The 21,838-nt window shown below is 57.9% G+C and overlaps 1 protein-coding gene across 1 annotated transcript in view; it reads right to left on the bottom strand.

Annotated features, from left to right (window-relative positions):
- Window positions 1-1,717: 1,717 nt before the first annotated feature.
- Window positions 1,718-21,838, bottom strand: part of SCAPER (S-phase cyclin A associated protein in the ER) — a 412,160-nt gene continuing 392,039 nt past the window's right edge. The window contains exons 30-32 of the mRNA XM_062206396.1: window positions 6,622-6,813; window positions 3,982-4,033; window positions 1,718-2,129 (exon numbers count right to left, since the gene is read on the bottom strand). Coding sequence (XP_062062380.1) covers window positions 2,026-2,129; window positions 3,982-4,033; window positions 6,622-6,813 — 348 coding nt within the window. The 3' untranslated portion in view covers window positions 1,718-2,025. The remainder of the gene's footprint in view (window positions 2,130-3,981; window positions 4,034-6,621; window positions 6,814-21,838) is intronic.

Here is a 21,838-nt window from a genome sequence, read left to right on the forward strand (position 1 = left end):
ACCCGCGTCCCCGGGGCTATCCTGCCCGAGAGGCGCGCGCGCTGGGGGAGGCCCGGCCAGGGCCAGGGCCAAGGGGCCGCGCTGGCGGGAGGGCGCAGGCACTGGGAAGGCGAGATGCGGCGTGCGTCCGGAAGTCAGCGGACCTGGGTGCGGGGTCTTGGGGGGTCTTGGGGGCGGGAGTGATTTCCTTCCAGCTTCTCTGGGAGCCGGGAGGAAGCGGCCCGGGGCGCGGGGGGATGGGGTGCGGTCTTCCCGGGGCGCTGGGAGGTCGGGGTGCAGAGCCGGGCTCTGCGGGGACCATGTTCGGGGTCGCAGCCTCCGGATGCTGGAGGCGCGAACAGCGCGCACGGGGCCGGAGGATTCTTTGCAAAGCGGAGGCGCTGCGCCCGGGCCTCGGGCGGCCTTTCCAGGGCTCCGCGGCCGGAGCGAAGTCGCTGCTTCTGCCCAGGCGCAGTGACCCGTGGCATCCGGAGCTTCACAGGCGGGAACCCGGCGAGGTCCCGCGGCCCACCCGGGCTGGCGCACTCCGCGCCCCCCGGAAGCTGAGCTCGCCCTGGCCCGGGCCCTGGGGACCCCTGGAGACCGCGTGGGTCGCGGGCACCCGGAGCCCCCGGGCGGGCAGAGGGGAACTCGGGCTTGTGGCTTTCGAACCCCCTCCCCTCCAGACGTATAATTGGAATTAAATGTTTAATTGGGAATTCTGGTATGGTTTCTGGGAGGTTAATCACGGCTGTCTCAATTATTTATGTCTTTCTGGCAAATTTCCGACCAGATAAGAAGTATATTCTACTGTGAAGCGTCTTGCAGGAAATCTTATATTTGATGGTTCCCTTCAGCCACGAGGATCCTGCGCCCTCGCGGTGCTCCGGGACCCCCGGCTCCTGCCCGGGCGGCCGCGGGAGGGGTCGAACGGCCCTGACACCTGCTTGCGCCGGCCGCCCCGGAGCTGCAGACCCCGGCCCACCCGGCCCGCGGTCCGCGCGGTTCTGTGCGCGCCGCGCTGGCGCCTGCGGCCGGACGCCGCCGCAGGCCGGGACCGGGGCGGGGCAGGGCGGCCCTGGGGATCCGCGGCCGCCGGGGCGCCGAGCGTTCGGGGAGGGAGCCCCCCAGTTTCCTTTTTTTTTTTTTTTGAAATCGGACCTTTTACTTTCTCTGGATTTGCACAGAAGGGAAAACAGCTTTACGTGGTTTCCAACTTAAAACAAAACTAAACCAAACTCAAAAAGCGTCCTGATCCCTAGATTGGTTCAGTGTGCTGTACCGACGGGACTTCCGCATTTTCCGGTTTCCCCGGCTGTCTCTGGTCTCCCGCATTTTCCAGGCATTTCTCCCCGCCCGGGGCCGCGCCTCACCTGGGGCCCCGACCGCCCAGGTGCAGCGGGAGGCGCGCGGGAGGGAAACCTGGTGTTCCGCTCTAGCCCAGCCGGCCGGGGCCTCAGGGGCTGGGGGAGCCCGCCAGGGGGCTTCACCCGGGCTGATCTCGAGATTCTGCAGAAGGGCGAAGCTGGAGGGTCCCCAGCTCGCGGAGTGGAGCCCCGCTGGGGACTCGCCTCCCACCCCGCCCTTACCCAGCCTCAAAAGGGAGCCGGAGCAGGCTCGCTTCACTCCAGGGTTCAATGAGGCTACTTCATGGCAGCCTCCCCCCTCAACCATCTGTGTTGCCTGAACGCGGAAAGTCAACACTGCAAACAGAATAAGTTATTTTATTACAACAAAACAGACATGCTAATTTTATGCCTAATTCCACCCATAATACAAATGCAAAGTATATATTATCTCGGGATGGGGGCTATCAGGACCCAGAATATTGTGCATCAATGAAATAAACTCAACTTGCAAATGTAGGAAGTAGCACATTAAAGTATCTACAGCCATTATAAATAGTGCAAAGTATGTATGTATCTACAGTGCAGGGGGACAGTGTAAACACGGGGGAACGAGCCGCTTACGAGCTGCGGGGATGTTTGCTCAAACAATTTAAAATATTAACAAAGGTACTTTTTTTTACAGAGCCAACCAAAACATTTATTTTTTCTCTTTTTTCAAGAAAAACTGCCGCGCTTCTTCCCAGGCCTGCTGGGGAAATCGGTTAGCGAGCTCGAGGTAGTCTGGGGCTCCGAGGGCTTTTCCTGGGGAGAGGGGGGAGGGGGGAGAGAAGAGAGGAAGAAAAGAGTTACATTCCTTGAAGTGTAAGAAATTAACTTGCTTTGGATACACAGATGGGCACATGCACTTTAAGTAAATGCTGATAGATTTCATGTGAATGTATCTGTAGTATAAAATATACAATAAATATTTTAACCACAATCCAGTTTGTGCTTCTATTATATTTGTGCCTTAGCCCCTACGTAAAACACCAGGACAAAACTTTGTTCCAGGGCTGTCGGCAAATAGCCAGGGGTTACCAGCGAGCTGGTGAGAATCTGGGAGTCGCAGGAGGCACCTGGGCTTACAGGTGCACCTGCAGGGGCCTATCTGCATTCGAATGCCCACCCACTCCGGTTTTCTAAGGTGGCCTAATTCAAATCCTGCATTCTGTCCTAACTTTTCAAACTGTTACAATCCGGGAGTCAGCGCTCAGCCAGCAAAGCCAAGGCCAAGCTCAGGAGCGCCCCAGGCCAGCGACCCGGGCACAGCGGGCAGTCCCACCGTGGGCAGTTAGCGGGGTGTGGGCACCTGTGTGGTGCTGCCTGGGGCTCAGTGAGGAGCTCAAACCGTCGGCAGGATGGCCACGGTGGCAGCTGGCAACTCTGGGAGGTGGCACCATCCTTTTTCTTCTTAAAGAGTAAGCGTTCTAGGAGCTGTCCCCCTGGGCGCATGCAGACGGGGGTTCAGCTTCCTGTACCCACCAGGGAAGATGCTGGGAAAGCCGGGAGGCGGGGACCTTCCCGCGCCTGAGCTGAGCCCAAGACAGCGGTGAGCTGACTCCCCTTTGCGGCCCAAACATCTGGGAAAAATACACGCCGGGGGACTTCACAGGGTGTTCTCAGCATATTCAAACTTTCTTTTTAAAAATACTGTTGTGTAAGAACTGGCGATACATTGTGCCGATTTCTAGCCAGGGCAGAACTGAGCCTGTGTTCCAGTTCTGGCCTCGGCACTGGTGCCGGCAAGCGGACTTGACTTTGTGAGGACCTGAGCCTGTAAGACGTGCCATTTCTTCATGACGCTGTGACGGCCTCAGCTGTCTTTTCTGCTACGCACGCTTCAACACCCGCCCACTGCAGGCGACTCCTGATGCAGTGCAGGGTAACCCCTACTCCACGGGAGGCCTTCCTGCTGGGAGGGGGCCCCTGAGCCCTCACCTGGAAGAGCACGGGGCCAGGGGGGACCTGGGGACATCTGATGATGCTGCCACGACAGCTGGACCGAGAGCGACCTGGCCCGTCTGTGGCAGCCTGGGTCGCAAGAGTACGCAGGGACAAGCCGCGGTCTCCACGTGTGATCACAGGACACAGGACGTGCTCAGTAGCAACACGGCAGGGAGGAGAAGAGGGCCAAGCCTTTGGGTTGCCAAACTCTGCTGGCCTCGTGGCTTTCTGGTCATGTAGAATCATTACTTTCCAATTAGAAAAATACAAGCGTTACGTGCCTGCATCGAGGGAGAAAATCCAGGCTATGGTCCTGAATGTGCACTGTCCGCGGCAGGGCCCAGGCGAGGGCAGCGGTTAGGAATGGTGCAGGCTGGTACCAGGGCTCAGATCCTCCCCTGTGCTAACAAGCAGCTCACCAGCAACCAGGCACCACCGCCCACGGCACACACAAAGTGACTGCAAATGCCACAAAGAGATTTGGCGCCTTTTTTTTCCCCCCTTCCATAGGTTTCTCTGCATATTCTGATGCCAGGGGAGCTTCCCGACAAAGTGGGGTCCTGCCTCACTGAAATCTGCTTGGTGTCCCGACGTCAGACACGTCGGGTGACGCGCTCCACTGGCCTGACCGTGCGGGGCGCGAGGAGTGTCACTGCAGGTTCGGACCTACCTCTGGGCTGCTGGGCCTGGCTGTCCCCGCGCTGCGAGGTCTGGGCAAACTCCTGTGGGAGAGACAAAGGTGCTTTCAGACCAGAGCCGCCAACAGCAGTGTCACTTCTGACGCACGCCACCGCTGCTGCGGGAGCCATGTGCAGCCCAAGTACGAGGAGTGGGAGAAGCTGACGTTCTGTAGCCTACATGCATTTTTAGCCACTGAAATCTTGCCACTTAGCGCCAGGGCCAGGCTGCTGCCTACTTGGGAGGCTGCCGTTTCATTTTGTATCTAACCAATTCCGAAAGTAAGCCAAGGGGACTCTCCTGAAATACCCACAGATTTTTACCATTTTAGAAAAAGTACAGATGGGAGAGCCGTCCCGTAGTCTGCTCATTTTACCTGCCCAGGAAATGTGGCATAAAACACGGACAGCTTCATAAACCCGTGAGGAACCGTCAGTTCCTGTTTTAATATCATTTTCTAGTGACTTTAAAAATAATCTAACACACGGGGTGGGCACCTCGAAGAACCATTTTTCTAAACTAAAATCCAATGTGCATTTTTCATCCCTTGGGCGTATTTATGGCAAAGACATCCTAGGTTTGACTGCTTCGTCCGGCTCCGGTGCTGCCTAACTAAGCAACCGGAGAAGTTTCCGTGGCGTTCACAGGGTTTGGTAGAAACAAACCTGTGTGCTTTGCTGTGTTCAGGACCACAGGAAAGTAAGAAACACGTAACGACTCTGGGACCATTTGTGGTTTTGTAAGTCCACCGAGCGCCTGGACACACACACAGGCTGGCCGTGCTGCCGTGTCCATGTCACAGCCGAGGCCCTGCTGCCCTACCCTCTGCCGAGCGCCTCATCTTTGGACTTGGACGTGCTGCTCGCCTTACTCATCGTTTTCAGTTTGACCCTCTGCCTGCATGCCCACTCGCCGCCCCCCGAGCCAGATCTGCAAGGATTTTCCTGCTGTCGTCCTCGCCGCGTTCCCAGGGCCCAGGGCAGTGGCCAGCACGGCTGGCACTTGTGAGTTCCCTGTTGAACCAAAGGCTGTGGCAGCCCACATCGTAGACGTCTCTGGACTTTGTGCCGAGTGTAACCCTGGAGCCCTCAGAACACCCGAGGATCGCTGTGTCCATGTGCCGGCTATTTCAGACAGTTATTGGAAAAACGGCCAGGGACTACCACGTAGTTTCTTTTGGTGCATAAAAATGCAAACCCACGCATGGTCTTATTCATAAGCTGCAGCTTTCGTGGACTTTTGGATGATATTTGCAAATATTCCTGTCACCCAAATAAACTTAGCTTTTACTGCATTTTCTGTGAACTGCTGGAAGCACCCTTGTGTACCGTCAGACTTGAAGTTTCACCCAAGCTGGCTTTGGAAAAATCCCTACTTGCACAGTCGAGTATCTGACTTGAAAATGTTTTCAGAAAACAGAACCCAGTCTCAGAGAGGGCGAGAAACCTGGACATAAGGCAGCTGGAGACAGAACTGGGCTGCAGGTCACCTAGGAGAGGGGGGACTCTCCTGTCACCCCCCTGGCTCCCACCCCGCTGGGCACCGCCACCCCCAGCGACAGTGATGGAGGGGGAGTGCGGGCTCTGCCACTTTCTGTTTCACTATGGCGGTGCGGCAAGCACTGTGCTCCCGCCTGTGTGGGATGGGGGAGAATCAGGGAGGAAAAGGAGAGATTTTCAGCAAATGATGGTCCACAATGACAAAAAAAAAAAAAAAGGACCACAAGGTTAGTTATCAGCCCCTGTTCTAGCACAGTCAGCCGGGTTTTCTGCCGTCAGCTGACTTAATTTAGATGTGAGAGATACGACTCGCTGCAGCACGAACCCTCATTCCAGTTCCCAGGCTCCCCCCCAAGCAGAAAACAAAAGGCCGTATGTTTTAAGTTTTTCCAAAAAGCGATAGGGCAGGTTTCTATTTTATATATACATATATGAGAGAATATTTATTTAAAAATTTATAAATAAACTTGAAGTTTCAATTGCTCTTTCTGCAGCGATGGTTATCTATCCCCTGTAGCCAGACTAAAAGCAAGATAAATGTGAGGCTGGGGCTCTAAAGGAGCCTGGCAGGCTGCGCGGCTATTTCTGGCGCGCAGGTCCCTGCAGCCATTGAGGAAACAGCTCCTGCTCACGGCCCTCCCAGCAGGAATGGGACAGCTCTCGGTCCAGGTTCTACCGGGGAGATCTGGGAAGCCGTCCTGCTACTTTAGCAATTCATTTGGAGCGCAGAAATAGGTGAACATTTGTCGTTTAAAATAATTGCTTGCAAGGCAGACACAGAGCAAGCTCCCAATGGCTGGTTCACTCCCTAGATGCCTTCACTGGCTTGGGGCTGGGCCAGGCCGAGGCTGGGAACTCCGTCCAGGTCTCCCACCGACCTGGTCACTTGCGCCATCACCACTGTCTCCGCAGGAAGCTGGAGGCAGGAGCCAGAGCTGGGACTCGAACCCAGGCACTCGGCTGTGGAGTGTGGGCACTTGACTGCTAAGCCAGACGCCCGCCCCAGAGATGCGGTTTGGAAAAGGTAGGGTGGAGGGTGCGAATGGACAGTGGGCGCCCTTTCCCTTTCCCATGGCATCGGCATCGGCTGTGCTCGGGAAGCCAGCGACAGCGCGGAGTCCCGCCTGAGGTACCTGAATGAAGGTGGCCAGCAAGACACAGCTCATCTCCTGCTCCAGCATCGTCTTGTTCTGACTGTTGTTGTAGCAGGCGGCGATCAGCGAGGGGAACAGCACTCGGCTCAGCCGCGGGTCACTGAAATACTGGAAGGGTAGCTGGCAGAGCTTCTGCAGCACCGTGGGGTGGCGGCCGGACTGCACAATGACCTGGAAGGAGACGAGGCAGCTCGGGGACCCTGGCCAGAAGCCGGGCCTGCGGGCGGAGAAGGCGCCGAGGGAGCCGAACGGCAGGGAAAGGCTGCCTTCCCAGAGCTCACTGTCAGCGCAGAACACGACAACATCCTCACTCCCCAACCTCAGGACAAAGATTCTGAGGGCTGTGTGGTCACTCGCAAATTCCAGCCATCCATGCCGGAGCCTGCCGCTGGCCTGTGCCGTGCGTGCCCTGCTCATGCTGCTCCCCGCAGGGCTCCCCGGAACCTGCCTGCCAGGAGCTCACGTGCAGGGCCCTCTGCGCTCGGGTCCTGCCCCTCCCTTAATAGCTGCCTCTCCGGATGTGCTGAACGTGGGCAAGTCCTAGGGAGAAATGGGGCTGAGAGGGGAGTGGGAAAAGTTTCAGTGAGAGCGAGAGAGAGAAAGAGAGAGAGAGAGAGCGAGAGAGAGAGAGAGAGAGAGCCTTCCTCCAGTGCACACTCCTTATCTCGGTTTCCATCAGCGCCATTGAACCTAAAAGGAGAATTGTTTAGATAAATGAGACGGCTGTCTTGCAGCAGTCTAGGTTTACAACTGTGTACATTTGAAGAAATAGGGCAATGCAATTAATGGGCTGTGCAGGGAAGCCCTCCTAATTTACTCCCCCGGCCTTCGCGATAAACTAAGAAACGTCAAAATCAGATCTGTTTCAAGTAACTCTGCGAGGACCCTTCTAATATGAAAGGGCTGGGCGACCGGAGCCCACGCCGCGGGACGGGAGGCGGCTCCAGGAGGGTTGGGAGCATGGTAAGACCCAGGGTCAGGACTGTAAATTGTGCTGGGAAAAACACCATTTTACAGGTACACACCCGGGCGGGACTGCATTCAAATTAAAACCAGAAGGACAGAACGCAGGAGAAACATAAATTACAGGGATTTACAAGTTTTCAAAGCACTTTTAACAATGCTTTAAGAACGCACTCTCAGATGATAATGCAGTTTGGTTTAAGAACAAAATCAACAGAGTAATAGTTCACATACTTTCGTTCAATAGCTAAAATGACATCAAAACCCTCAGACAGTGTTGGTGCTTGCTAATGCTCCCAAATCCAGCAGGAATTTTAAAGACTCGCACGGTGACGGGTGACGGTGCCGCCACCACGCAGGGCTGTGCACTGCACAATATGCCCCTTCATTTGCTTTCCCGATAAAGCAAATGACGCTTAGATCTTTAATTATTAGCTACACAGCCAAGCGGTCACCGCTTTAGAATTCTAATGATGCCGTTATTAGAAGTCTCCCTCGCCCCCGGCTTTGGACAAAAATGAAGATCAAGTTTTTCTCTGGGACAACATTGTTAAAATGCTACTAGTAGAAGATTTGCTAATTGAAAAGAGATTAAAACCGGGCAGCGTGGCTGGCACAGGCATGGCATTCACTCGAAGGTGGCAGCACTGTTTACAAGCTCACGGCTGTAGGGGGGGACGATGTTTACAAGGTCATGGCTGTGGAGGGGGACAACGTGTCAGAGGTACAAGGTGCTCGTGGACGCAGGCAGCTGGGTTCCTGGGCTTAACCCGTTGAGCCCGCTAGGACAGGCCCTCACGAGCCTACAGACAGGGGATGCAGAGGGCTTGGCTATGAGCCAGAGCAGGCCCTTCAGACCCTGTGGGGCCGGGGGATCAGGAGGCCTGGGGCTAACCCAGGTAGGCTCCGGCACAGAGGGGAGGCAGCTGGCAACACTGGGCACAGTGGGAATCAGGCAGCTGAGAAGCAAGGCTGGGGAGGCCAACAGTTGGACTTCATGCCCAAACCCTGATGCCGACGGCCAGTCAGTCCCAGGCCTCAGGTGGCGGCCCCTGGGACCACTCTGCTCCCCCAAGTCAGCGCTGTCAGCAGTCACGCGGCCTGGGAGCCTTGCTGAACGTGTGAACCGTGCGTCATCATGGGACAGCGTGGCGATTTCCAGTGTGGCAACCTCTCCACTGGCCTTCCTGCTGCAGTGGGGACCAAGTCGACATCTGTCGGTCACTTCTGTCCAGACAAAGGGCCGCACCGTCCCCAGCCTGGCCAGGCCGCCTGCCCCACCTTTCAAGGTTCCCTTTCAGGCAGAGAGCAGCTGCCCGCGGGGCCTTGTGCACAGTGGCAGCGAGTGGCCTGGCTGCAGATTTCCTTGGTGGCCACCGATGTCAGCTGGGGACAACATGGAGCAGGAGAACCAGCCTTTCAGATGCAGAGCAGGGCTCCAAGGAAACCAAGGGAACCCCAGCAACGTCCAGAGTGCAGGAGATGGACAAGAACTTTGCTTTTGGGTGCAACTCTCACATCGGTGACCCCTGTGACTCTGGGCAAACTGCCCAAGTGCTCTGGGTTTTAAGGTGATTTTTTTTTTTTTCACCACTGAACTTGAACATCCACACTAACCACTCTTTTAAGTGAACAGCTCAAATTTCAGAGTGAACGTAGCAGTGTCATCAAGCAACCCCCAAAGAGAAAGAGAACGTGACCGAGAATGCTGGATCTTTAAACACACTCTTCCCACTGCAAGTCAGCTGGCTGCATTTTGAATCTGGGGAAAGCCACATGGAAACCCTGCCTGCGTGAGAATGCAGTGGGCACTGCCATGCCTTCTAGATCATTCTCTGGGGGGAGACAAGGGCAGCACAGGCTCCTCTTCTGGTCCACGCAGAGGCCAGAGGGCGTCATCCAACAGTCCCCAGGGAAGGCCATTTTTCACCCCAGTGCTCTGGCAACCACTACATTTTAGTGCCGCTGGTGAGGAGCCAGGGGTGGGGGGGAAGGAGGGCGGGGAGGTCCCTGGGATGACGCTGTCTCCTGGAAGTAGCAGCTTTAGGAGGAGGAGAGCTGTGTGCTCCAGCCCAGTGGAGAGAGAGAGCACAGGGCCTGTGTGCTGGCGAGAGAAAGGAACCTGGGGCAGACAAGTGCACCTGCTGATCCCGCTACCCACAAGGGCTCTGGTCCCCGCCTCTGTGCCTCCCACCAAGTGCTGTACAAGGTGGCGGCTGCAAGAGCGTGTGTCCCAGGACAGCGCTGGCTTCAGAGCGATTTGCTGAGCTCCGCTCGCTCGGGCTGGGTGCCACATCCACGGGGCGGGAACACAGAACAAAGGGAGACTTCTCAGCATGCGAGTGAAGACGTAACATTCAGGGAGCTCACGCTTCAGCTCTCGGGGAGATGAGTGTGGCTACCAACCACAGGGACACGGCGAGCACGGGGGGGGGGGGGCACGAGGTGCAGTGAGGTAACCCCCTCTCGGGAGGCCTGTATCTCATGCTGAACCGCCTGCTTTGAGTCCTGGCCACTGTGCTTCTGATCCAGCTCCTTGCTAATGTGCCTGGGCGGCAATGGGTGATGGCTCAAATAGTTGGGACCCTGCCACCCACAAGGGAGACCTGGATGGGGTTCCTGGCTCCTGCCTGCAGCCTGGCCTAGCTCAGGCTATGGTGAGCATTTGAGGAGTGAACCAGTGAATGAAGGTCTCTCTGTGTCTGCCTTTCCAATAAATGAATCTTACATACAGAGGCAGAACAGGTCTTGCTCTGAGAGCTGGGACTCGCCTGACTGCTGCCTTGCCCATCAGTGGCTCTGCGCTGTAGGGCTTCCGTCCATGGCCCCCGCCGCCGACTCTGGCTCTCGGCCTTGAACTCAGGGTTACACCCTTGGCTTCCCTAGTGCTGAGCCTCTTGGACTCAGACTGAGCCACGTTCCCGCATCCCAGGATGCTCCACCACGGGACGTCTCGGCGGCCCTCACTGTGTGTCAGTTACCCTGAGAAATCCCCCTTCATGCACTGACATCCGTGCCCACTGTCTGACCAGCACCTGGCTGATGCGTGCTCAGGTGGCCTTCTGCCCTGAGTGCACCTTTTGAAAGGCCACCAATGCCACTGGGCTAGGGCCCCGCCCTGGTGGCCTCATTTAACCCTGATTCCCAGGCCCCCAAAGCCCCGATTCCAAATGCGGCTGCATCAGGGGTCAGCGCGTCAGTGTGTGACTTTTGGGGGCACAGAGTCCAGCTCACAGCCCAGCCCTGGCTTGCTTGCTGTCACCCAGCCCGGAAGACGTGACATTGGACAGGCTCCCATCACTCACCAGGTGTGCTCCAAGCAGAGCGGCTGGCTATTCCAGGACAGCTGGTAGCCCCGGGCACTCGCTCTGGTCCTGCCCCTGGCCTGCTAGGGGCACTCAGCGACCTCACATGAAATCGGGGTAGGTGGCAGCCTCCCAGGTCTGGGTGAAGATCCAGTGGGCTGGTGCCCTGAGAGTCAGCTCCCCGCAGCCCTACTGCCTGGGGTCTTCTCCCGTGGACCTGACGTCCCCACGTGAGGCCCAGCCCACCTCTCCCCAAGGGCTGCTCATGAAAGCAGAGGGCCTGGAGGGGGCAGGCCGAGCTCTGCGTCCCCTGGGAGGCTACTGCTGAGGTCTCCCAGGCCCAGCCTCCCAGGGGAAGAGCTATGCAAACAGCACTGGGGGTGCCAGCCAGGATCTTGTGGTGGCAGAGTAGGAAATGCATTCTGACAGCTCTGAAAAGAAAATCCCACACAGCACGATCCAAGAAACACAGGCGAGCAGGCCAGAGGAACGGAGGCTTGGCTCTTCGAGGTGTGCCCGTCCAGAAAGTGCGGCAGCAAGAGCCAGGGCCCACGGGCTGACGCTGCGGGCTCCTGCTGCAGACATGGGCAGAGCTGCCTCGAAGCGCTTGGGCAGACCCTCGGGCCCCACGGTCCCCCTGGGAGCCTCGGAGGCAGCTACCACACCTCTAAGTGCTGGGCCTCCTGCTGCAGAGGGGCGGGGCTGCCTCTTCCTGCTGAGTCAGAGATCCACAGAGCTGTCGGCATGAATGAAACCCAGTGACTGGCCCGCAGCGCCCACCCTGGGGAGTCGCCAGTCTCTTTCCAGGAGGCGTTTGGTGACTCAGGGGTCCCCAAGGGAAAACACCGTGCTTTCTCCAGTCTGCAGATCTGGTCCCTGGAGAACTGGTTTGGGGACAAGCTGTCTTCTCTCTCAGGGGGAACCCTCAGGTCCTGGGCCAGCTAAGGGACCCCTGGCTGTTAGGAAAGATCCGTCCCTGTTGTGGTGTGGGCGACACTGGGTGGGAAGGGATTCACTGACTTCAGGACACGGTCGCACCTCGGGGACACCCAACGCTGCAGGGGACCCGTGAGGGGTGACACAGCACTAGGAGGCAGCAGAGCCCTCTGCCCCCAGCGTGTCTCCAGAGTGAGGGGCCACAGGGTGACCACGCCCTTGGGCGGGCAGCCAGACACGCACACAAACGTGTGTTTACTCTGCAAACACGCTGAGTTCCAGGCTCCCTCCCGGGCCCCCCAGCCACTTGCTGGTGGCACAGGGCCCGGAAGCCCCTCACGACTCCGAGCACTGGCTTCCTCCTCACCGGCCTCGTGAGGAGGGGGCTCCCTGTCACCAGGCCCGGGCTCGCCCCCGTGCCTGGACGCCAGCCAGCCCCTCGCACCACTGCCAGCCCAGAGGCGGCTGGGAATGACACGCTGCCATTCTAAACACACGAAAGCAACCGACGCACGCAGGCTGAGCGGCACAAAGGGTCTTTCTTCAACACGCAGCCTCCCCTTGGCTCCCTACCGCACAGCCAGTTCTGGTGGCGAGCCGGGCCGGGCCCAGGGCTGCTCTCAAGTGCGCACAGGGAAGGCACCGGGACAGAAATGGCTGGAGATGGGCTAGACTCTCAGGAGCGAGGGGCTGCCACACTGGCTGCACAGCCACACTGGCTCCATGGTGACACCGACTGGCGGCAGCCACGGCCACTGCCCTCGGCGCAGGTGCGCACCTGGTCTTGTGTGCCACGTGGAGAGACACATCCAGGATGTTAGTGCTCACCAGGACCTGACAAATTCTGCTTGGAACAGGAAAGCAGCCGATGCGGGAGGGGTCCCGAGTGCTCCGAAGTCTGCTCTAGGAAAGCCTCAGGCCTGGGGCCGGTGTGCGACTCACAGGTGTGGCACTCGCTCCCAGGGTGCCAGGAGCCTGGCCAGGAAGGCCCAAGACCCAACGCGGCACAGAAATGGAAGGCGGCCTGGCCTGCTTCTCCTCACCCCGAGGGCTGCTCACCTCCGACTATGGCCTCCTGGAAGGCAGCCACAGACCAGGAAGGAAGTAGGCCGGCCCATTCATCAAGTGCCTCCCGGGCAGCTCCTGTGGCCAAGCACGGGGCAGGGCACAGGAACGGGGCGCTGACAAGCCGGAGACATCACGGCCCTCGCAGGAGGCCCCATCTTCCTGCGAAACCCACGCCAACCACTCCCAGGGAAGTGCGGCAAGCTCTGGCTCAGGCGGCACCCCCCCGCCCCAACCCCGCAGGAGCGGGCCCTAGGGAAAGTCGGCTTCGTGCCCACAGCAGACCGCAGCCAGCACTTGGCGAGGACCCTGCAGGAGGGCAGGGGGCCTGGCGAGGGGAAGTCGCATCGGCCAGCGCTAGTGAGTGAGGAGGTGGGGACTGAACATTATTTCAAGAAGAATCCGGGAAGCTGCCTGACCATGGAGAGGAGATGTCTCTGTCCTGTCCGTCCAATGAGTCCTGACACCACTGCTGGGCTGTGTGAAGTGTCTTACTGGTTCTCACTCCCTTTAAAAAATGCTTAATTTATTTATTTGAGAGAGAGAGGCAGAGGGGAGGGTGGGGGGGGAGAGATAATGAGAGAGCGAGAGAGAGAGAGAGAGAGAGCGAGCGAGCATATCAGCGAGTTCCCATCTGCTGGCTCACACCCCAGAGGCCCATGACGGCCAGGACCGAGTCAGGTACACACCCAGGTCTGCTATGTACATGCAGGGACCCAGCCACCTTGGCCATAACCAAAGGGTTTCTTTCCTTCTTTTAAAGATTTATTTATTTGAAAGGCAGAACCACAGAGAGGCAGAGGCAGAGGTGCAGAGAGAGAGAGAGAGGTCTTCTATCTGCTGGTTCACTCCCCAGATGGATTCAACAGCCAGAGCTGGGCTGATCTGAAGCCAGGAGCCAGGAGCTAGAAGCTTCTTCTGGGTCTCCCACACGGGTGCAGGGGACAAGGACTTGGGCCATCTCCTGCTGCTTTCCCAGGCCACAGCAAGATCTGGATCAGAAGTGGAGCAGCCAGGACTTGAACTGGCGCCCATATGGGATGCCAGCACTGCAGGTGGTGGCTTTACCTGCTATGCCACAGCACAGTCCTCATAAATATTTTTAAAAGGATTTATTTATTTATTTGAAAGACGGAGTTACAAAGAGAGAGGAAGAGACAAAGAGAGAGGATCTTCCACCTACTGATTCACTCTCCAAATGGCTGCAATGGCCAAGGCTAGGCCAGGCCAAAGCCAGGATCCAAGAACTTCTGCCAGGTCTCCCATGTGGGTGCTGGGGCCCAAGCACTTGGGCCATCTTCCACTGCTTTCCCAGGCCACCAACAGGGAGCTGGATTAGAAGTGGAGCAGCCAGGACTTGAACCAGTGCCCATATGGGATGCTGGCACTGGAGGCAGAGGCTTAGCCTACTGTGCCATAGTGCCGGCCCCAACAGAGTTTTAAAGGTAAATTCGGTCGTCTGCAAAATCATTCATATGGGCACAGTTCATTCCTGGACCAGACCAAAACCACGGCACTAAGTAATAAAAATAAACACAAATAGAGACCTGTAGGCTAGGCACAACAGGGTATCCTCTGGCCGAATCTCCACCTGTCCAGAGCTCACCCATGTCCAAGCACGTCCTCCCTGCCCTGGTGGCGCCCTGTGAGCCTGGGGAGTCTGCTAGGACCTGGGTGTGATCCTCAAGGATCCCTCCTTGGGAGGACTCTCCCAGGGGCTTTGCAAAAGCTCTGCATTTTATTTTTGTATGTTTATTATTTTAAAAAAATTTATTTATTTATTTGAAAGGCGGAGTTACAAACAGAGAGGAAGAGACAGAGAGATCTTCCATCTGCTGGTTCAATCCCCAAATGGCTGCCATGGCCAAGGCTGGGCCAGGCCAAAATCAGGAACCAGGAACTGTTTCTGGGTCTCCCACGTGGGTGCAGGGACCCAAGGACTTGGGCCATCCTCTGCTGCTTTCCCAGGCCATAGCAGAGAGCTGGATCAGAAGTGGAGCAGCTAGGAATTGAACCAACTATATGGGATGCTAGCGTGGAGGCTGTGGCTTAACCCGCCATGCCATAGTGCTGGCCCCTGCATTTTAATTAGTTTCTTTTTTTTTTTCTTTCCCAAAAGAGGCCCTTGGCAAGTTCCTAACTGCTGGGACCCCGGCCCTGTGTTTGCCTCAGACCAAGGACTGAACCATAGGCAGGGCCCTGCTCCAGACACGTGAGGACAGGCCACCGTGGGTCGCCCGTGTCCCCGAGGCCTGGCATAAGCTGCAGTGTACACAGAGCCTGGCACAAGGCCTGATAAACAGCAGGCATCAAGTACCCAGGCACTGAACAAAGGAGGACTGAGCTTTGGTTCCCAAACCTGAGGCCGGGGCTCCCGTCCGTCACCCCGAGCTCTGGGCCCACTCACCGCAGGCAGCGCCGCCCTGAGTTTGGAGGACAGCTGAGTGTCCAAGGGCGGGGGGCAGGGGAGGGCGGCCAGGGCCTGCTGGAGGCACGGTGGGCTGGCCCGGGCCCCCAGGACCAAGCCGGTTCTGTCAGTCAGGGCAGCCAGCCAGACAGCGAGCACAGACGGCTAACCCTGACCGGGCGAGTTCTTTCTGCCTAAGAAGTCTTGTTTTCCTTTTCCCCTTTCTTGTCAGAGACCAGATATCCTCACAGAGGGGCGAGAGCAGGTGTCTAGACATCTGAATTCACGGAGAGACAGCCGGGAGAACCTGTACATCATCCGGACAAAGGCTGTTTTTCTAGCAGAGCGGCAGCGAAGTCAGTGGTGCATTCCTGGGGCAAGCCGGCCCGCGGCGGCGCTCCCACGGGCGGGCGGCAGCTGGGTGGCCGGGCCGGGCGCGTCCGAGTCCCGCTGCCCACACTGACCTTGCTGAGTGGACCACAGCTCGAGCAGGACCCAGGGCGGGACCAGTGCCAGAGGGCCCTACCTGTCATACAGGGGGAACTCACCTTGTTTCTTTAATCTGCTCCTTGCGGGATAGGGAGGGTATATGAGTGCTTTATCTTTGTTTATTAATTCATTTAATTGAAAGGTACACACACACACACACAGCGAGAGCTGGCTCTCATCTGCTAGTTCTCTCCCCCACGGCCCCAACAGGTGGGGCTGGGCTAGGCTGAAGCTCCAAGCTGGGAACTCCATCCAGGTCTCCCAGGTGGGTGGCAGGGACCCAAGTCCTTGGCCCATCACCTGCTGCCTCCCAGGGTGTGCACCAACAGGGAGCCGGGATTGGGAGTGGAGCAGCGACTCCACTGCTGTGCCAAGCGCCTACCCCAGAAGGGGCTTTATTTTAGAATCTCAGGAGAAAAAGTCACAGTGTCTGTTCACGTAAACAATCAAGTCAAAATCAGGGCCGAGAGTGCACAACTATTCCCCTGGCTCGCAAGGAAACAGATTCCTTCCCTCCCAAACTTGCTTTTCCCATCAGATTTCTTGGCGGAGATTAAACACAGAGATCTTGGCAGACAAGTGGGAGGGAGGCCCTCGGCGCAGTGGCCGTCTTCCCGGTGGTCCCTGGGCTCACGGCTGTCTGGCACCAGCACGGTGTCAAGGAGGAAGGATGGGAGGGAGGGAGGCAGTGAGGGAGGCAGCCAGGGTCATCAGGAGCCGCAGAGGCCGGCGTCTGGGGGCCTGGTCTCGGGGGTTTCGGAAGCCAGGCGAGCCTGGAGCACGCGGGCGGCGGCTGTCCTGCTGTCCCTGTCCAGGGAGACCGGGTGAGACCTGCTGTTCTCTGCTTCCTCGGGGGACAGGCTGTGGGTCGTCGGGGCAGCCCCCCACCCCGCTCGGGAGAGCGATGCTTCTGCACCAGGCGCCCGCTCAGGCCTGCGGCTCCAGTGTGTGAGCCTGGTGCCTCCAACCGAGCCACGCGCTGGAATGAGCTTGTGACCCTCCCGAAACAGACGTTCAGAGGCTTCTCCTCTGCTGGACGGGCAAGCCCCAGGCCTTGGCCTAGCACCCGGCCCCGCCTGTCTCTTTAGTCTCGGCTCCTGCTCCCGTGCAGGTTCTCTGCTGGGCCCGGGATCTCTCCCACATGGCTGCCCAGCAGGGACCCAGCCCACCTGCAGGTCTCGGCTCCAGCACTGGCTTCCTTATTGTCCCCACCCACCCCCTGCCTGCTGCTGGATGCCAGAGACTGTGGGCTACACTTGGGGTGTGCTGCTGAATGCAGAGACTGTGGGCTACACTCGGGGTGAAGCACAGGACCCGGCAGGCTGCAGGTGCTTAGTCTTGGCAGTGACCACACTGCCCGGGCTGGGACTCCCCCAGCAGGGCCTGGGTTGGATTCATTTCTGTCTCCAGCACACGATTTGACTCGGGGTGGGTGCAGGGTGAAAGCTGGTAACAGAGAAAGAATGAGCGGACACAAGGCCCAAGCCTCCTGCTCCGGTGACGGCACCTCCTCCATTAGCGGCTGTGCTGTGCTGTGCTGAGCGGGGGAGGGGAGTTCCCTTCGAGTGGATCCTGCAGCATAGGAAGCTGTCCTGAACACTTGAACCCCAAACGTCCCAGGTTCTAGAGCTTGTCAGGGACTCCACCCTCAGATACTGCCGGCCAGGAAAGCACCCTCCCTCCTCTTCCTCCATCTGAGGAGCTGCCTTATTCTGTGGGCACGAGGGGACCTGGGAGGACTGTGGGCCGGCAGCTGGATGTGGTCCTGGGCTGTGGGCGGCGCACCGGTGTGCTCCCTCTGCGGCTCCCCACACCTGCGGGCAGCGCAGTTACATATGGGGGGGGGGGAGAACTGAGGATGTGCTTTTGCTTAAGGAGGAATGAAAAAGAATCACCCCATAAAATATGCCAGCTCAGGGCTGGTGCTGTGGTGCAGCGGGTGGAGCCGCTGCCTGCGATGCTGGCATCCCGTCTGGGAATCCTGGCCGCTCCACTTCTGATCCAGCTCCCTGCTAGTGTGCCTGGGAGGGCAGCAGAGGATGGCCTGAGCGCTTGGACGGATCCCTGCCACCTACATGGGAGACCCGGATGGAGCTCCAGGCTCTTGGCTTTGCCTGGCCAGCCCTTGCTGTTGAGGTCATTTGGGGAGTGAAGCAGTGCATGGAAGATCAGCGTCTCTCTCTCTCTCTCTCTGTAACTCTGCCTTTCAAATAAATAAATAAATCTTTTTTCAAAAATTTGCCAACTCACAGTGAGTGCTGATCCTAATGTTCTAACCTAGCTTTAGAGCAAGAGACCCGGCCACCTGCACCCACACACAGGGTGTTACAGGCTCTCCGCACAGGTGCTCCTGCGGCCTGCCGGGGGTGAGCGTGCCCGCCCCCCAGGGCTCTCGGGTGCACGAATGCAGAGCGGGGCTGAGCGGTTTCCTGGCCATAACCTAGCAGCTGCCGGACAGCGGGGACGCATTCCACGCAGCGTTTATGGGCTCACCAGCGCTAGCCTGTGACAATTTTATTTAATCATAAAAATATAATAGTAGTCAAATCTTTTTGTAGTTTCGGTTTACTGCTTTCTCAAGTGAAATAAATGGTCTCTCAGATTTCTCCCGCTTTCATCTCTCGGCCCTAAGTACAGTAGGATAAGGTTCCAATTAAGGCCCATTAAGTGTTCACATTGATTCATGCGAGCCGCTCCGCGGTCCTTCCCAGCACCGGCCCCTGCACCTCGCCGCCAGCTCTGGGCCCAGCTTCAGCCTCTGCCCACGCGGGAGAGGCCTGTGTGAGTGGGAGGACGCCCCCCTCTCCTCCTGCAGCAAGGTGCCGAGTGGGGACTCTGCTGCCTTCCAGAGGTGCACGTGGCTATCACCTGTCAGGGCGTCCAGCTGAGCCAGCCGGGCCGTGCGGGAAGGGGCTGGCGGCCGGCCACGGCCAGACTGACTCCCTGGCGCCTGTGTCCGAGCAGCCAGTGGGTGCAGCACAGAGACACAGAGACGCAGAGGCTGGAGGACACCCGGCACCCTGGATCTCTGGGTCCACAGAGGAACCTGCAGGCGGTGGACACAGAGCTGTCTCGGTTTCTCACTCGGCGGCAGCGCTGGCTACAGCGGGCACTCCAGGGCGCGTCCACGCAGAGCAGGGAGTCTGGAGCAGACCAGGACAATGACCGCATCTTCACGAGTCAGCGTCGGCTCTGGGCCAGGGGGTGAGCACACCACTGGGCGCACGACCTCGCCCACTTTGCACCAGGACCCCAAGAGGTGTCGGCCATACCATCGCCGTTTTCAGATACATTTCTCTGTATCTGAGTGACACGGGTGTGCCCACACAGACACAGAGGGATCTCCTATCCATCGTCTCACTCCCCCCAAGAGCCTGCAGCAGCTGGGGCCGGGCCAGGCAGAAGCCAGGAACGCAATCTGGAGCTCCTACGTGGGTGGTGGGGACCCGACCCCTTCAGCCATCGCTGCTGCCTCCCAGGGTAGACATTAGCAGGAAGCTGGGAGTCTGGAGCCAAGACTGGCCTTGAACCCAGGTAATCTGATACAGGATGTGGGCCCTCCGGTCCGTGGCTAAACCATGAGGCCAAATGCCTGCCCCCATCCCCGATCCTTGTACTTCCTCAGAGTGGGATATGCCTATCAAAGCGTCTTGTTTTGCTTTTTTTTTTTAAACCAACTACATCAAGTCAGGGTAGATTTGCCACCAGAGGCCACCAATCTGGTGGGAAGACTAGAGGCATTCTCTTTCACAGTGTGAGACGAAGGGGCATGGGACCTGAGCAACAGAGGTCATTTCAATGTCACAGCCAGCCCTTGAGTGAGGACTCGGACCTCTCTGTTGGAGCTGGGGACACTCAGGATAACCTGCCCGAGGTCATACACCGTCCTGTGAGAGGAGGAGCTAGGATTCGAACCCACCTGTGCCCACAAAGCACCCCTCACACATGGCTGTTTTCTCAAATACAGGATTTGCCAAACTTTAAACTTGGTAGTTTCTTTTGGATCTCAGAGCTCCTGGCAACAACAAAAACACAACACGCATCTTTAAGAAAAGGTTCACAGCTAAATAAATTACACAGCCAAGGAAACAGCTCTCAAGACCAGTCCAGGGCTGTGGTGGGAACAGGAGACTGTGGCTGCCAGTTAGATCCCAGAGTTGCCAATGGATGTGCAGAGGTGTTAAGGAGGCGGGGCCTGGCTGCAGCCCTGCAGTCACTGGGGCGGTGCCCTCAGCAAGCAGCTCTCAAGAAAGCTACCTAGGGGCTGGCGCTGTGGTGTAGCAGGTAAAGCCACCGCCTGCAGTGCCGGCATCCTATATGGGCGCCGGTTTTAGTCCCGGCTGCTCCACTTCCAATCCAGCTCTCTGCTGTGGCCTGGGAAAGCAGTGGAAGATGGGCCAAGTCCTTGGGCCCCTGCACTCATGTAGGAGACCCGAAAGAAGCTTCTGGCTTTGGATTGGTGCAGCTCCGGCCTTTGCAGCCAAATGGGGAGTGAAGCAGCAGATGGAAGACCTCTCTCTCTCTGCCTCTCAGTAACTCTGCCTTTTGAATAAATAATCTGTTTTAAAAACACAAGAAGCTACTTAGGTGGTGAGTCGGCCCAGCCTCTGCCTGTTCCTGCTTTGCCCTGTGGTCCTTCCGCTGCCTCCTCCTGCAGTGTATGAAGATGCCTCGGCGGTTTGTGGGAAACGCAGTGAAAAGCTGATGTGGGTGCAAAAGCCTTTTGAAGTCCATGCGTTTAAAAAACACACATTTCCCCACGAGCTTCCTGAAGACCACTCACACCTGGGGGAGGCTTCCTCCGCCCCCACTGAGGGGTCTGTGCGCCAGGCACTGGCAGCAGACATGGGGGTGGGGCACCCGCGTGGGAGGGTGGTGGGAAGGTCTGGGAGACAGGCCCTGTGAGAAGAAACCCTTGGAAGCGAGCCCTCCAACCGCGCCGAGCCGAGGACAAGTGTCCTAGGCGGAGAGCAGCGAGGCCGAGGCCGGAGGCTGTGAGGCTGTGAGGTGCGGCCAGCCACCAGGCTGCCTAGGAAGACGTATTTGTGACTCCTGGATTCAAAGATGAGAGCCATTCAGTCTGTCTAAAGGCGCTCTGGCCATGAACCCCCGACTCATCTGTGAACCAGGTTCACTGCCTGTGGGAGCTGGGGGGGCCTTCAGAGCACCCAGCCTGACTGATGCTGGTCACAGACAGGAAACTCAAGCTCAGAGAAGCCCGGCGCCTTGCCCAGGGCCACATGGCTGTGTCTGGCCCTGGGCTCTCTGAACTGTGGGGTTTCCTGTGGCCGACAACTAAGAGTGTACAGTCTATCGCACGGCGACTTGTTAAAGAGTCCCTCCAGGGGATGCTGTGGCATAGTGGGTAAAGCCACTGCCTGCAGTGCCTGCATTCCATACGGGCACCAGGTTGAGTCCTGGCTGCTCCGCTTTTGATCCTGCTCCCTGCTGATGTGCCTGGGAAAGCAGCAGAAGGTGGCCTACGTCCTTGGGCCCCTGAACTCATATGAGGAACCCGGATGAAGCTCCTGGCTCTGGCTTCAGCCTGGCCCAGTGCTGGCCATTGCAGCCATTTGGGGACTGAGCCAGCAGATGGAAGATCTCTCTCTACATATCTCCCTCTCTAACTCTTTCAAAATAAATAAATAAATCTTAAAAAACAAAAACAGGTTCCTCCAAACCTGAAGACCGAGGCAGTCCCAAAAGATTAGATTTACCCCTGGCCACGAGTCAGACTTGGACACTTGTCCTCGAGCCTTATCTCCTCGTGCATGTCTGAGATCCCAGCACTCTTGCCCTGTGGGCAGAGGGCACCTGGGGTTTGCACACGCCCTGGGCTGGGCAGCAGCCTCCCCTCGGGACCTTGCTGGAGAGGCTACGTGGGACCCTGCAAAGTTGGGCTGAGGGCTTCTCACAAGGCTTCTCCCCGTGTATCTTGCGCTGCTCAGAAGCAAGGCACAGTCTTGGCCCGGAGCTCAGGAGGGGATGATTAACCCCAGGTCACCCTACGGCCACACTAAGCCTTACGGTG

This window comes from Lepus europaeus, chromosome 11, assembly GCF_033115175.1.
Source record: "Lepus europaeus isolate LE1 chromosome 11, mLepTim1.pri, whole genome shotgun sequence".
Lineage (NCBI taxonomy): Eukaryota > Metazoa > Chordata > Mammalia > Lagomorpha > Leporidae > Lepus > Lepus europaeus.